The 15,060-nt window shown below is 34.9% G+C and overlaps 1 protein-coding gene across 1 annotated transcript; it reads right to left on the reverse strand.

The window, feature by feature from the left end:
- Nucleotides 1-4,224: 4,224 nt before the first annotated feature.
- On the reverse strand, nt 4,225-8,278 carry LOC131056393 (ankyrin repeat-containing protein At5g02620-like). Its single transcript, XM_057990764.2, has 4 exons — nt 8,195-8,278; nt 6,977-7,298; nt 5,798-6,459; nt 4,225-5,329 (listed from the first exon to the last, which is right to left on the reverse strand). The coding sequence occupies exons 1-4, from the start codon at nt 8,276-8,278 to the stop codon at nt 4,448-4,450; spliced, it is 1,950 nt and encodes a 649-aa protein (XP_057846747.2). The 3' UTR covers nt 4,225-4,447.
- Nucleotides 8,279-15,060: the final 6,782 nt, after the last annotated feature.

A 15,060-nucleotide genomic window follows, 5' to 3' on the forward strand; every position in this document is an offset into this window, starting at 1 on the left:
AGCACATCCAACTAATAGATAAACTCTGCTAGCATGGTATAAGAGGCAAGATGATCTAAATATTCCTATTCAAAAGGACTCTTCACAAAGTGCAAGATGCACTTCCTTAATGATTGAGAGGATCTCATAAGTCATGTAATTCTTGTGCACCAATATCAATCTAGGTTTGAATTTGTATGTAATTAAGAGAGCTATCATTAATATTCTCAAAAGGTTTTTCTAGGTCTTTTTGAGTCCAAATAACCAAGTGGAAGTAGAAGAGTTTAATCCTTACTACTCATAGTACTGCGAAGAGATGTTGAGAGAAATCAATCTAGAATCTATAGAGAAGGGAAGGAGTGTAATTATTAAAAGCAATATCAAATTTATATTATCAATACTTCCATAGATGTATGTGAAGTTTGTGCAATATGAAATCATGAATAAAATTTTAAACAAACAAGATATACGAAAGTATCCAACCATTAACTAAAAATTTTTCTTGACTACAGGATTTGTCAGCATTGTATTTTTAACCCTAGTGAGCACTCAAAATGGATTCCTAATGTAAACTCTCTCTACAAAACCTTTTGTTGTAGGAGCATCCAATTCCATAATCAATCCTATGCCACCAAAAATAGTAGTATGCAATGGTTTTAGCTCTCTTCATTTTTAGTTGGTGTTTCTTGGAAGTTTTTCTCATACATACTTTCCTAGATAATTAATATAAGGTGCAATAAGTGTGAGATGGGTTACTATAATTTATCTTTAACTTTTTTACAAGTGTGACATAATATTTTTTTTATTAAGTGTAAAACAAGTTTAGAGGGGACCCGTAACCCCTTACAATAGGTTTTTATGGGACCCAAAACCTAGTATACAAGGAAAACACTACCAACAAATTACACAAAGACAACAAGAAGCCCAAACATAGCAAACATTGGGATCAAAACATTAGAAAATTATCTACACAAGAAAGAAGGTTCAAGCCATCACCTGTTCACCTTAAGAAGTACAATAACAATAGGTTTTGAACAAGTTCCAATAACCTTCAAAAAGCTCCAATTTCCTTCTAGATTCTCCACCTTAATATGAGCAAAAAGAAAGAAGACCAAATAATATGCGTCTTCAGCAACCATGTAGCCAAGAACATGAGAAAGGGCAGAAACAACATAGAACCTCTCCCATTAAAACTTTCTCCACCTCAATAGGATAGTTCAAAAATGAAGCTAGGTGGTGTGCAGAGCTACCACTAGACCCCACCACCCCATCAGCTCCATCGATGAGCCTTCACCAAGGAGGCATTTTTTAATGAGTATTTGAATCATGGCCACATGGTGAACACACCCTTACCCATAGGAACTAATAGAGGGGAGGGACATTTTTTCACCTTTGGGTCCTAATTGGTCATTTTCCTTCAAATCTTCATATATTGGACATTTGTGGTCCATTGCTAGCAAACAAGGTATCATAAAAAAGGTGGTTTGGTGTACTCTTTAGTGGTGCCATTTTTTGCATCATTTTGGTTGTTGATGCATTATTTTGCTTGTTAAAGCTATTTGTACATTTTGGGCTCCCGAAATCATATCCTTTGACTAGTTTCTCCATTTCTCGCGATTCTTGTAGCGTTGCAAAGGTCTTTTAGGATACTTTCATTAGATCCATGTATATTTTCTAGATTTTTCCTAGGTGCAACTAATTCTTGATTTTGTGTTTTGACACTCTAGTTAATTACTTAGTTGTTTTCGCATTTGGAAATATTTTGTTTGTGTGGTTTAGATTCATTTTTACAACATCATATGTATATACAATATTTTTGTCCTTATGGATCAATTGAGAACCTTTTGTTAGCACTTCATTTTGTAGACACGTTAGATAAGTTCCACATCATGTATTTTATGGATTTTGCACAAATATTGTGCCATATTATTGTACTTGCATTCAATTATAAAGTGTCATTGGGGCTTGTGCAGTGCCATTATTATTTTCACATCACAACTTTATCAAGTGACTGTCCCTCCACAACAAATATGGAATCTTTGGAATTCTTGTCTCATGCATGTGTGTAATTTGGTGCACACCCTTTTCAAAGTTGTCAGTACTATCATTCGGACACTTCAGATGTTGTATCATCTCTTGCATGCATTTCTTGGTGACACATAGATTCAATGGATCTGTCAAGCTTCTCCGTAGTCTGCATTATGGGGGGTATCATACTATTCATGCTCATGCTTCCTTGGCTATGCATGGAGTGAGTGGAGACACTTGCATTCTTTTTTGTGGAGGCAATCTTATATTCCTTAGTTGAACATGGTTCTTTAGACTAGTAAACCTATATTTTCAACTTGCAATAGTTGAGTAGTGATGGTGAGATCACGCATGCAACTTGCATTAGCTGAGTATGTTGTTGGGGTCACTCGTGTAAATTCATGTTCCATCTATATTTTCAATCGGATTGATAGATGTTATTGCATTTTTTGTCATTTGATTATTGTTTTAGTAGAGTTGATTGGGGCACTCATGCATATTGTTGATTTCTTGATCCTAATCATCATCCTTTTCAAAGGAAGCTTTTTATTTATAGCACTATATCAGTCTTCCACGGTTGTCTACAACCTCATTGTTCTTCAGTGACGTTTTTCATGTTTTTATTTTGGGGCATTCTTTTGGAGGCTTCTGAGTCCTTCATGTTTTCATTTTTAGAGAAGATTTTTCTCCCATGGGATTTCCCTCCTTTTCTTCATTTATGAGAGATTGTATTAGATTGTAGTTGTACATGGGTACTTGACATATATTTGTTGTTGGGACCCATAATGCATCTCATATTGCATAGTTTTACTCCCTAAGTTTCACTTAAGGGGGAGTGTTGGAGTAAATAGTGGTTTACATATTTACATTTACTTAAGTTTCACTTTGGATAGCCAACATTTAATATTTCTAGGTGTTTAGGTAAATTCTATATTATTTTATTACCTACATCTAGTATTTTGTGCTCGGTGGTTGTACCTACCCTCACACCTTATTGGTGCTCCCACTTTTTCCTTTTCTTTATAAGAAAGGCTTATGTACATTACTTCTTACCTCAATACATTTTCTCATTTGGTGGAAGAGCATCTATATGTTGCTTCTCTCTTATGTTTTCACGTGTGTTTGTAGATTATCTCCTAGGGTTCTAACAACTATTTTACAAAGGTACATTATTGAAGAATTGGGAAAAATAAGTAAGAACTTACTTCGGTTAATTGTGATTATCAAACTTTAATGCAATTAAAAAATAACCTAATTCATGGTAGATCGAAAGACATTCAAACTCAACAATATATTTTAAGAGAAAATATCCAATCAAGAGAGATTGACTTGATGTACTAATACACAAATGAGGGCATGTTTGGTGTATTTACAAAGCCTTAGGAAGAAATTAAATTTGTAATGTGTAAGGATATGCTAGATGTAATAGATAATCCGTGTCTTTGTGAAAAGATAGAGTATAAATGAATAGTTAGATTAAACATGTATAGAATAAGCCATGATAGTTAACTATAATATAACAAGAATCTTCAAGGTTTCCTAGTTAAATGATCAAATATCAAATAAGTTTCAACTAACTTTCATATTTCATTGCATATTTAAAGATGTTTTATCTAAGTATGATGTACTTATTTGAAACTATATATTATAATCTTCATGCATTCAATAATAAGTGTTCCATATCAAAAAAATTGGTTGAAAAAGTGCCACAAAATAATATGACAATAAAACACTATTTCTTTGTTTTGAATGCAAAATTAAAACAAAATTTCTACAAAAATATAGAAACTAGCTTGATAGTGAAGTGAGCCAAATGCTTCCTACACAATAAAATTGTTTTATCTTATATACTTTAAAATACTTTTCCTAATTTTTCATTCATTAAATTAAGGTTGCATACATAAATGACTTAAAAAATTCATTTAATTTTTTTTAATATTGTCTAAATCGTATAATTGTATCATCCAAAAAAATTATAATATCTTGTATTTTTTAAAGAAATGGCTACATTTACCAATCTGCAAAATTGATATTAAAATCAATTAGATAGCTTGCTCTAAATTGAATTAGAAGTACAGACTAAAAAAATGTAGTGGGGAATTGATAAATGATAGTTAGAACTTAGCATCTATATACAAGTTATGTCCCCAACAATTTGAGGACAATATTGCAGTGATCTCTTGAATGATCAACAAACAAACTTCCTTTTTTGCAATGATAGAGAATATTTTCACAATAATAAGCAAGCATTCAATTTATTAGACTTCAATACAAACAAAACTACATAAAAATAAGAAACTACAGTAGATTGCAGCTGGAAGCTTCAAAGTTCAAGTCTTCAGAACTCCAGAAAGAAACTTTAACGAACTTTCAAAAGCAGTTTCCTCAAACCTTAATCACCACAGCCAAGACATACAATAAAATGATTTGGAGATTGCACCTAAACATTTTCAGCAGAGCCACATTCACGCTTAGCCTTATATTTCATATAGCATTTAGAGTAAAGGATGCTGTCCCACTTGATTTTTCTCCGGTGCAACCAGTCAAAATACCCTAGACGTTCTAGCTTCATCCACACAAACTCCACCACACGGTCAGCAACAAGAGGAATTATACCGTGCAGGTGGTTGAATCTCGCCATCTTCACTGTAAACCTTACACTCCAGTCGATGACAAGGAAAATACCAAAACCGCAGATGATGGTGAAGAAACCAATCAGAAACCAAGCGAGCATGTTGAGCTTGTGCACAAGCATGGAATACACTGCAGTGATGAAAGCTAACTCCGTCAAGCCAAAGCTGAAGCAAATAATTACGTTGGTTATGCAGAGAAACATTATCTTGTCTCCCGTGATAAGAGGTGTACTCAAATGCCAGATGAATACGACAAATAGGGACAGAAAGAAGGCCAGACAATCAAATATGAGAAATGCCTGAAAGGATTCAAATCCTATCAGAAGCGGCGAGCCTAACATTTCCTGTGTCTCTCCATTCCTTACCTCCGTCTGGAAACCACCCGGAACGGTGAAGGCTGCCGTAAATGACATTGTGGCTAACAACACTGCCACCACTAATTCTGTGTGGCGCCTGTCCTCGTATGCTTTGTTCACCAAGTTAATGGCATTCTCGTACTTTTGTGAGGTTACCTTTAAGGCGGTATACAAGAAGTGCCTTCCCTTAGGAGGATAATTAGCCAGCTTTGAAATTATCTTGTGAGATTCGTGGTGCTCTGTGTTCTCTCTTGCAATGTCCGGGGCCGTCAAGCCTTCCTCGTTAACTGCATCTTTGTTTATGCCTTGTATTTGCAGTAGCGACTCCACCATCTACAAAATGAATAATCAAATTTAAAGTATGCATTTTTAGAGATCTCTCCACTGGAAGATGTTTGCTTGTTCATTAGCTAAGTGGGTATTAATATTTTAGCTCTTATTTTCATGATATTATCTAGCAGTTAGAATAAATTAAACATAATTTATTATTCATTTATTGATATTTCTGTACTCAAAAATTATTTTTTTAACTAAAAAATTCAATCTAACATTTACTTACTTTATTCTCCCTTAGAGGACTAACTTTACCACCGTCAAACAATTAGTAGACCCAATGTAAGCATTTCTGATTATAATATAAGAAAGAATCGATGCATTTTCTGAGAGAAATCTGATATGAAACGTATATTCTGATATTTCAGGTTACGTAGTAATATTTGGTAATAACTAGTTATCTCTTTTTTGATATAACCTAATTCACTTACTTCATTGTTAAGCAATCTGACATAAAGAGAAACTTACACGAAAGTTTTTCTTCCTTGCTGCTATATGCAGAGGCGTGTCTCCACTTTCCAAGGCCTCTATCTTTGGGCGAGGATAATTGATTGCAATTTGAGGCATTTCAGTCCCCTGATTAAAGCTTACTGCAGTATGCACAGCTCTCTTTCCTCCACTTTCCATGGTATCCATCTTTGAAGGAGAATAATTGATTGCAATTTGAGGTTTTTCAACTCCCTGGTTGCAGCTTACTGCAATATGAGCGGCTTTGTTCCCTCCACTTTCCTGGTTGCAGCTTACTGCAATATGATTGTTTATGTATGGAGACTTCTCAACTCCCTGGTTCACAATGTCTGATAAGCACACCTTTTGGTTCACTTGGCTAACTTGGGCAGTTAAGTGTAGCACGTTCATTCCATGAATATTTGGTGTTTCAACAGCATCTGGCCTGCACTTTGTCAACTCTTTTACTGCTTCAAGATGCCCCAGTTTCGCTGCCATACAAAGTGGTGGTTCTTGGTTGTCATTAACCCAATAACAAAGTTGGGGTTCAAACTCTATTAACTGCCTTATTATATGCACGTAGCTTTTCCCTGTAGCTACATGCAAGACTGTATCGCCATCTGTGTACCTTACCTTGATTAATTCTCTTGCATCTTGCGACTTTAATACATGGTTCACCAGATCTATAAAATAGACATCCAAAATCATTGTCAGGTGACATACTGAGTTAAAATAAAGAAGTTGCTCTTAAATTAAATATGATATTGATCAAGAACGGCAATTTTATGTTTGTTGAATCGATACAAAGCTCACAAACACAAGAACATAATAAAACTCTAATATCTTACAAAAAGATTAAAAAACCTATGGAGGATAAGATCACTAAACATCGTTTATTTTACAAGAATAAAACAGTATAGAAGGTATACAAACACAAAAGAATAATTAACTTCGCAGAAACTGAAATGATACCATTGAGTAGAGTGCTAATTGCCAATGAACAATAAAAGAAAACAGATTTCGAAAGGCAAAACACAGCTGAAGCTAGAATCGACCTGATGTAAAAGAAGGGATACTGTATAGAGGAAGTGAAAACTGGCAGTGTGTGGGTGGTCTTAGCTAAATAATCTTATTTTAATTGAGCTACAGATATTATCAGAAATCAATGGGCAAAGAGAAACATAAATTCTAATCACTAACCTTTATTTCCTTTGACTATTGCAACATATAAGCAGGTTCTTCCGTTCCCTGTCATTTGGCTTAGACCTCCTGGATATGCATCGAATAGCATCTTCACTGTGTCTAAATCGCCGCTCTCGTAAGCTTTGAAAAGAGCCGTTTCTCCAAGCTTGTTAAGGACATCTGCACCACTTTCGTTTCCTTGTTGGAGTAGAACCTTCACGACTATAGAACAGCCTCGCTGAGCATCAAATGCAACGGAGTATTTCCTTGGGCATTGGTAGCCCTCACAAGTTGAGGATTGAATTGCAAGATCTCTCCAATCAAAGCAATATTTCCTACACTAGCAGCCACATGAAGAAGAGTATTTCCCCTTCCAGGTGTAGTACTGTTGAGAGCTGGTTCAAGTTGGGAACTTTTTATTTCCGTTCCAGGACATATTGCAGCATTGTACACGCTGCAATCGATCCCTTCACTGGGCTGTTGATTTGCCATGGCAAATTTCTGCTTTTGCTGCCTTCAACACCAGCTAGCCCATATCATTATGTGATCCCAAAGACGTCAAACACAATACACGGTAAGGTGGAAAAAGTTGTTCAAATGCGGGGTGATTGGTCTGGTTCCACAGAAAAAAGGCGAGGTAAAAGTAATGCGTGATACCATACGTTAATGGAGAAACAAAGATCATATTAAATGAATTCTATTTGCCTAAGGTTTCTCCATTAAAGAGATTCTATTTGCCTAATTCCTTGCGTTAATGAAAAAAACTTAAGCGCGTATTACAGCTGCAAAGCGTGCTGATGGAGATGTTAGTCTATTATAAAAGTATTTTGACACTGCAGATGAGATGAGCTAGGGAACACTGTACGATGCTTAAACTGTTGTAATCACACACAAGTGAAAGATCACAAACGATTCCATGTGTGTGATTACAAAAGTTTAAGCATCGTACTGTGTTCCCTAGCTCATCTCATCTGCAGTGTCAAAATACTTTTATAATAGACTAACATCTCCATCAGCACGCTTTGCAGCTGTAATATGCGCTTAAGTTTTTTTCATTAACGCAAGGAATTAGGCAAATAGAATCTCTTTAATGGAGAAACCTTAGGCAAATAGAATTTATTTAATATGATCTTTGTTTCTCCATTAACGTATGGTATCACGCATTACTTTCACCTCGCCTTTTTTCTGTGGAACTAGACCAATCACCCCCTATTTGAACAACTTTTTCCACCTTACCGTGTATTGTGTTTGACGTCTTTGGGACCACATAATGATATGGGCTAGCTGGTGTTGAAGGCAGCAAAACCAGAAATTTGCCATGGCAAATCAACAGCCCAGTGAAGGGATCGATTGCAGCGTGTACAATGCTGCAATATGTCCTGGAACGGAAATAAAAAGTTCCCAACTTGAACCAGCTCTCAACAGTACTACACCTGGAAGGGGAAATACTCTTCTTCATGTGGCTGCTAGTGTAGGAAATATTGCTTTGATTGGAGAGATCTTGCAATTCAATCCTCAACTTGTGAGGGCTACCAATGCCCAAGGAAATACTCCGTTGCATTTGATGCTCAGCGAGGCTGTTCTATAGTCGTGAAGGTTCTACTCCAACAAGGAAACGAAAGTGGTGCAGATGTCCTTAACAAGCTTGGAGAAACGGCTCTTTTCAAAGCTTACGAGAGCGGCGATTTAGACACAGTGAAGATGCTATTCGATGCATATCCAGGAGGTCTAAGCCAAATGACAGGGAACGGAAGAACCTGCTTATATGTTGCAATAGTCAAAGGAAATAAAGGTTAGTGATTAGAATTTATGTTTCTCTTTGCCCATTGATTTCTGATAATATCTGTAGCTCAATTAAAATAAGATTATTTAGCTAAGACCACCCACACACTGCCCATACACTGCCAGTTTTCACTTCCTCTATACAGTGTCCATTCTTTAACATCAGGTCGATTCTAGCTTCAGTTGTGTTTTGCCTTTCGAAATCTGTTTTCTTTTATTGTTCATTGGCAATTAGCACTCTCCTCATTGAGATCAGTCCCTCTTATGATATAATAGGGGTTTTTATGGGGTATGCTTTTAACCAGAAAGCAGGAAAGGCAAACACAAAAAGAGAACAAAGGCAAATAATAGGGCTGAAAATGACATAAACAGGGGACTCAAAGTTCACCCATTCACTACATATGATGAATGGACAAAAGAAACTGACAGATATCCTTCTCAGATGATGTAAATGCATCAAGACTCAAAGTTCGGTAAACATATACATCCATAAAATAATATGCAAATGAAATCAAAGAATTGATTGCAAATCTCAAAGTAAGTGCTAACAAGAAGAACATGCATGAATACAAAGCTTCAATTAGTTCCCATTCTTGAAATCATTCTCAAAGCACATAGTCTCCCTTTTCTACACTTAAAATTATGTTTCTGAAAGGAAAAAACATGTTGTCACTTCCCATAACTTAAATTAAAAACACAAAATTGCATAACTAATTGATTCTCACTCATGCATCAAAGTGCAAGGAGGACCAGTCCTCCTCTTTCCTCTTACTGCCTATAGCTATATATAAAATAAAATAGCTTTCTGAAGATAACAGTTTCTTGGAAAGAACCATTTTTACTAAAGAAAAACTGAAAGCTAACCTTAAAGCACACATGGCATTACATGAGTTCATAATTTAAAGCCAAAATTGGAAACCTATCCTGACTTTTCTAACCAGTACTCAAATGGCAGGTGGAGTAGGATTCCTTTGCATGTCAAGCTCCCTCTAAAGGAAGGCATCATGTCCTTCATCTTTCTCCTCTTCTTCTTCAAACTCAAAAATAATCCGCAAGTAATCAACATAACTACGCATGCACTACCAAGACAATTTGGTCAATCCAACAAGTATATCTTCTTGTGGATTTTTGGTGAATTTCATATATGGTTGCATTATCGACACGGGCTTGTGTCCTTGGAGTACCATTCTTGCACTCCAATTGTTGAACTAGTTGTCTGGATTTCTGGCTACAATAATTTCCTCTTGTAATTGGGAGTTGTGATTATAAGCTTGCCTTTCTATCTTTCCCAGCAACATCACTGTCTCCCTATACCCTACAAAACAAGTTTGTTGCTTTCATGCAAGAGCATATAATCCGAGGATAATATCTCCTTGTTCATTTTCTAACTATTTCAAATAAGGATTAACTACAAGAAACTGATCATTATGGGGCAAAACCATTCTAAGAAAAATAATTCACGCTAATACATAACTTCAGACAACTTTAAATATCATAATGAGCAGGTAAAAACATATTAAATACCTTCTGCAAGAAATGACATCATTAAATGTTGTAACTCATGCCACCACCTTTGCATGTCTTTCACCATTTAATTAGCCAATACGAAGATGTATATGAAAATTTTAATAGTATATGGTTTTGGAAAAAGTGTAATCAACATAACTACCCACACACTGCCCATACACTGCCAGTTTTCACTTCCTCTATACAGTGTCCATTCTTTAACATCAGGTCGATTCTAGCTTCAGTTGTGTTTTGCCTTTCGAAATCTGTTTTCTTTTATTGTTCATTGGCAATTAGCACTCTCCTCATTGAGATCAGTCCCTCTTATGATATAATAGGGGTTTTTATGGGGTATGCTTTTAACCAGAAAGCAGGAAAGGCAAACACAAAAAGAGAACAAAGGCAAATAATAGGGCTGAAAATGACATAAACAGGGGACTCAAAGTTCACCCATTCACTACATATGACGAATGGACAAAAGAAACTGACAGATATCCTTCTCAGATGATGTAAATGCATCAAGACTCAAAGTTCGGTAAACATATACATCCATAAAATAATATGCAAATGAAATCAAAGAATTGATTGCAAATCTCAAAGTAAGTGCTAACAAGAAGAACATGCATGAATACAAAGCTTCAATTAGTTCCCATTCTTGAAATCATTCTCAAAGCACATAGTCTCCCTTTTCTACACTTAAAATTATGTTTCTGAAAGGAAAAAACATGTTGTCACTTCCCATAACTTAAATTAAAAACACAAAATTGCATAACTAATTGATTCTCACTCATGCATCAAAGTGCAAGGAGGACCAGTCCTCCTCTTTCCTCTTACTGCCTATAGCTATATATAAAATAAAATAGCTTTCTGAAGATAACAGTTTCTTGGAAAGAACCATTTTTACTAAAGAAAAACTGAAAGCTAACCTTAAAGCACACATGGCATTACATGAGTTCATAATTTAAAGCCAAAATTGGAAACCTATCCTGACTTTTCTAACCAGTACTCAAATGGCAGGTGGAGTAGGATTCCTTTGCATGTCAAGCTCCCTCTAAAGGAAGGCATCATGTCCTTCATCTTTCTCCTCTTCTTCTTCAAACTCAAAAATAATCCGCAAGTAATCAACATAACTACGCATGCACTACCAAGACAATTTGGTCAATCCAACAAGTATATCTTCTTGTGGATTTTTGGTGAATTTCATATATGGTTGCATTATCGACACGGGCTTGTGTCCTTGGAGTACCATTCTTGCACTCCAATTGTTGAACTAGTTGTCTGGATTTCTGGCTACAATAATTTCCTCTTGTAATTGGGAGTTGTGATTATAAGCTTGCCTTTCTATCTTTCCCAGCAACATCACTGTCTCCCTATACCCTACAAAACAAGTTTGTTGCTTTCATGCAAGAGCATATAATCCGAGGATAATATCTCCTTGTTCATTTTCTAACTATTTCAAATAAGGATTAACTACAAGAAACTGATCATTATGGGGCAAAACCATTCTAAGAAAAATAATTCACGCTAATACATAACTTCAGACAACTTTAAATATCATAATGAGCAGGTAAAAACATATTAAATACCTTCTGCAAGAAATGACATCATTAAATGTTGTAACTCATGCCACCACCTTTGCATGTCTTTCACCATTTAATTAGCCAATACGAAGATGTATATGAAAATTTTAATAGTATATGGTTTTGGAAAAAGTGTAATACATAATGATAGGAAAGTAAAGGATTTCAAAGCATGATTCCATAAGTTCTCAAATCTTCTAATATCCTGGTGCAAACATGATTTTCTCTGTCACATAGTATGATCCATTTATTTCAAAGGAGTATTGACCACTTGGAAAGGTCAGGCACTTGAACATCAGTAGAAAAGATGTCGAAGTCTGCAAGTCGACCGATCAATCGATAGGTATCAGTAATCATCATAAGGATCATAAGGTTGGGATGGGACTTTTTAGAACTCAAGAACCTTATAGATAGTTCCAAACCACTAAGGTTCGTCGACCATCACTCGAGTTGGCACAAGGATGAGAGGAATCAGGGAAGCGGTCTTCTAAGGAACTCTAGAAGTAACGAAAGATGGTTCCAAAGGGGACTTAGAGGCTTAGGTGAGTTTAAGGACTAGAGATGACAAATAAAAAATTGGCAAGGAGTAGAGGAGATAGAGAGATAGCATTAATATTCTCACAAGGTTTTTGTATATCTTTTTTAGTCAAAATAATCAAGTGCAAAGGGAAAAGTTTAATCTTAGCACTCACAATCTTTCCAAGAGATCAAAATAAATCCATCTAGAATCTATAGAGAAGGGAAGGAATGTAATTCTTAGAGGAAATATCAAATTTAAACTATCAATACTTCTATTATACACTTCAATGATGTATCCAAATTTGTGCAACATGAAATAATGAATAGACTCTTGGATGAACAAGATAAAGGGTAAGACTCCAACCACAAAATTAATTTTTCCCTTGACTACATGATTTGTAAACACTATATTTGTAACCCTAGTGAGCACTCAAAATGTCTTATTGGTGTAAACTCTATCTATAAAACCTTATGATGTAGGAGCATCCAAGTCCACAATCAATCCTGGGTATGTGCAAGCTAATGAGTCACAAATTTGCGGAAGTCTGTGCATTGGAAAACACGCTCCTCAAAACGGGCCCCTGTTTTCAAAAAATAGGGGCCCGTTCTTAAAAAATGGGGGCTCGTTAATGGTTCGGCCTCCTGAGTCGAAAGGCGATGGGGGGCCGAAGCTAAATAAAATGGGCCCCCATTTCTAAACAAACAGGGGCCCGTTTTTAAATAACGGGGGCCCATTTTGAAAAAACGGGCCCCCATTTTTAAACTGTATTTTTACCGCTTTTTTGGGCAAATTTTTCATTTTCACCATGACAGTGAATTGACAAGAGGAGATCAAAAACGGGCCCCCGTGCTATGGTTTCCATTTCAAGCCTCCACCACTATCCCAGGTACACATTCAGTCATCTATTTTCACATTTCATAATTTTCTTGTATATTTTTCTTGTTTTTTTGTGTATTATTTAGTTTTTTTTGTATTATTTTACTTTTTTTTTAAAGTAGCCTATAAATAAATTATTTTTTATATTTGTAAATTCTTGATTTTGATCTAAAATATTTTTGAACAGTTAACCCTAAACCCTAATCAACAAATTTAGAAATCAAAACCAAACCTAGATAATTAACAAAACGAAATCGAAAAAAAAAAAAAATGAAAATGAAATGGAAACAAAAACAAAAACATTCGAAAAGGAAATCGAAATAAAACCGAACATATGTACCTAAATTGTTCTTAATCCTCATTAGGCAATACAAAAGTTACCACTAAATTAGTATAACCTTAAAAGTAATTGACATTACTCTTAAAATTTTAGATATCAAAGTTTAGGCTTAGGTTTATGCCATGTCATGGCATAAAGGTCCTATTATGGTCCTATTATGTCATGTGATGGTATAAAAGGATCAATTATGGACACATTATGTCATGGCATGGCATAATAGGACATTTTATGCCATGATGGCATAATAGGACACATTATGCCATGATGGCATTTAATATGTCCTATTATGCCATGACATTGCATAATGGGTTCATAGTTGGTCCTATTATATCATGTCATGGCATAATAGGACCTACTAAGCCACAACATGACATGATTTTCTCGAAAATTGCCAACTTCATCATCTAATTCATCTCCAACACTGAAACTATGCTAATTCGACATGTTTACTTAGTATGATAGGACCAATTATGGACCTATTATGCCATGACATTGCATAATAGGTCCATAGTTGGTCCTATTATTAGATTTTTAAAAACTTATAAATATCCTGTGTATCATTTAACATATCCACACCTAAAGGATTTGGTTTTGCATAAAAATTAAAAAAGAGAGAAAAGTAAAAATATTTTTTTTATTCATGGGTGAAAACCATTCTTATGACACCTTGGACAAGTACCTTGGCATCATGTATAATTTTTTTTAAAAGTACCCTACACTTGGAGTATACCATAATCCATTCAAATTCTCTTTATTCTCAACCATCCTTGTCATCATCCATATCATGTATCTCACATTCCTATTTTTTGACCTTGATTCAAGTGTTTTAATCATTTTGAGATATGTTTTAGGAAAATTATAATATATAAAATCCTATTTACAGAGAACTGTTACAAAAAAATTGAGAAGATGAGTAACATATATCCACATCTCTACCAAAGTAGGGAGTATGAGTTGAACATGTGATGCCTACCTAGGTAGATATCTACCCAAGTAATCTTATCCTATCCTCTAGGTGCAAATATGCAATACAATAGTTAGGTAAATGCAAGAAAATAATGATGCACCAACAAAGTGAATGTACACATTGAGGTGACACATAACATAAAAGAGAAACCACTAGATATCACATGATTTAATATTTTATGTTTACTTCATATTCTATTACTTCATGTGTTTTATCTCCTATTTTTACATTAAATATAATCTTTATTAGTAACTACTAATTCCCCATAATGATTGATGTCTTATACTTTAATCTTTGTTCTAGCTTATGATCTTCAAGACTATTTGCTTCACATGTATGTTCATATAGTATTTTTTTAATCTTATTAAAGCATTATCTTATGTTTTTATACTGGTTAATCTATCTTCTTAAAGTATTATCTTATGTTCATACATTGGCCTATTATTATAGAGAATATAATAGATTATCACTATTTGATCACGCATTTTTGCATCTTAATATCATATGATTGTGCCTCACATGATGATCTTA

This window comes from Cryptomeria japonica, chromosome 7 (assembly GCF_030272615.1).
Source record: "Cryptomeria japonica chromosome 7, Sugi_1.0, whole genome shotgun sequence".
Taxonomy (NCBI): Eukaryota; Viridiplantae; Streptophyta; class Pinopsida; order Cupressales; family Cupressaceae; genus Cryptomeria; species Cryptomeria japonica.

Bases quoted from the DNA above. Each gene is read 5' to 3' on its own strand.
- LOC131056393 (XM_057990764.2), bottom strand. From the start codon at position 8,278: ATGGCAAATTTCTGGTTTTGCTGCCTTCAACACCAGCTAGCCCATATC. The intron at 7,299-8,194 runs GTAAGGTGGAAA...TGTGGCTGCTAG, and splicing joins GACGTCAAACACAATACACG to TGTAGGAAATATTGCTTTGA. The intron at 6,460-6,976 runs GTTAGTGATTAG...TCTATTTTATAG, and splicing joins AATAGTCAAAGGAAATAAAG to ATCTGGTGAACCATGTATTA.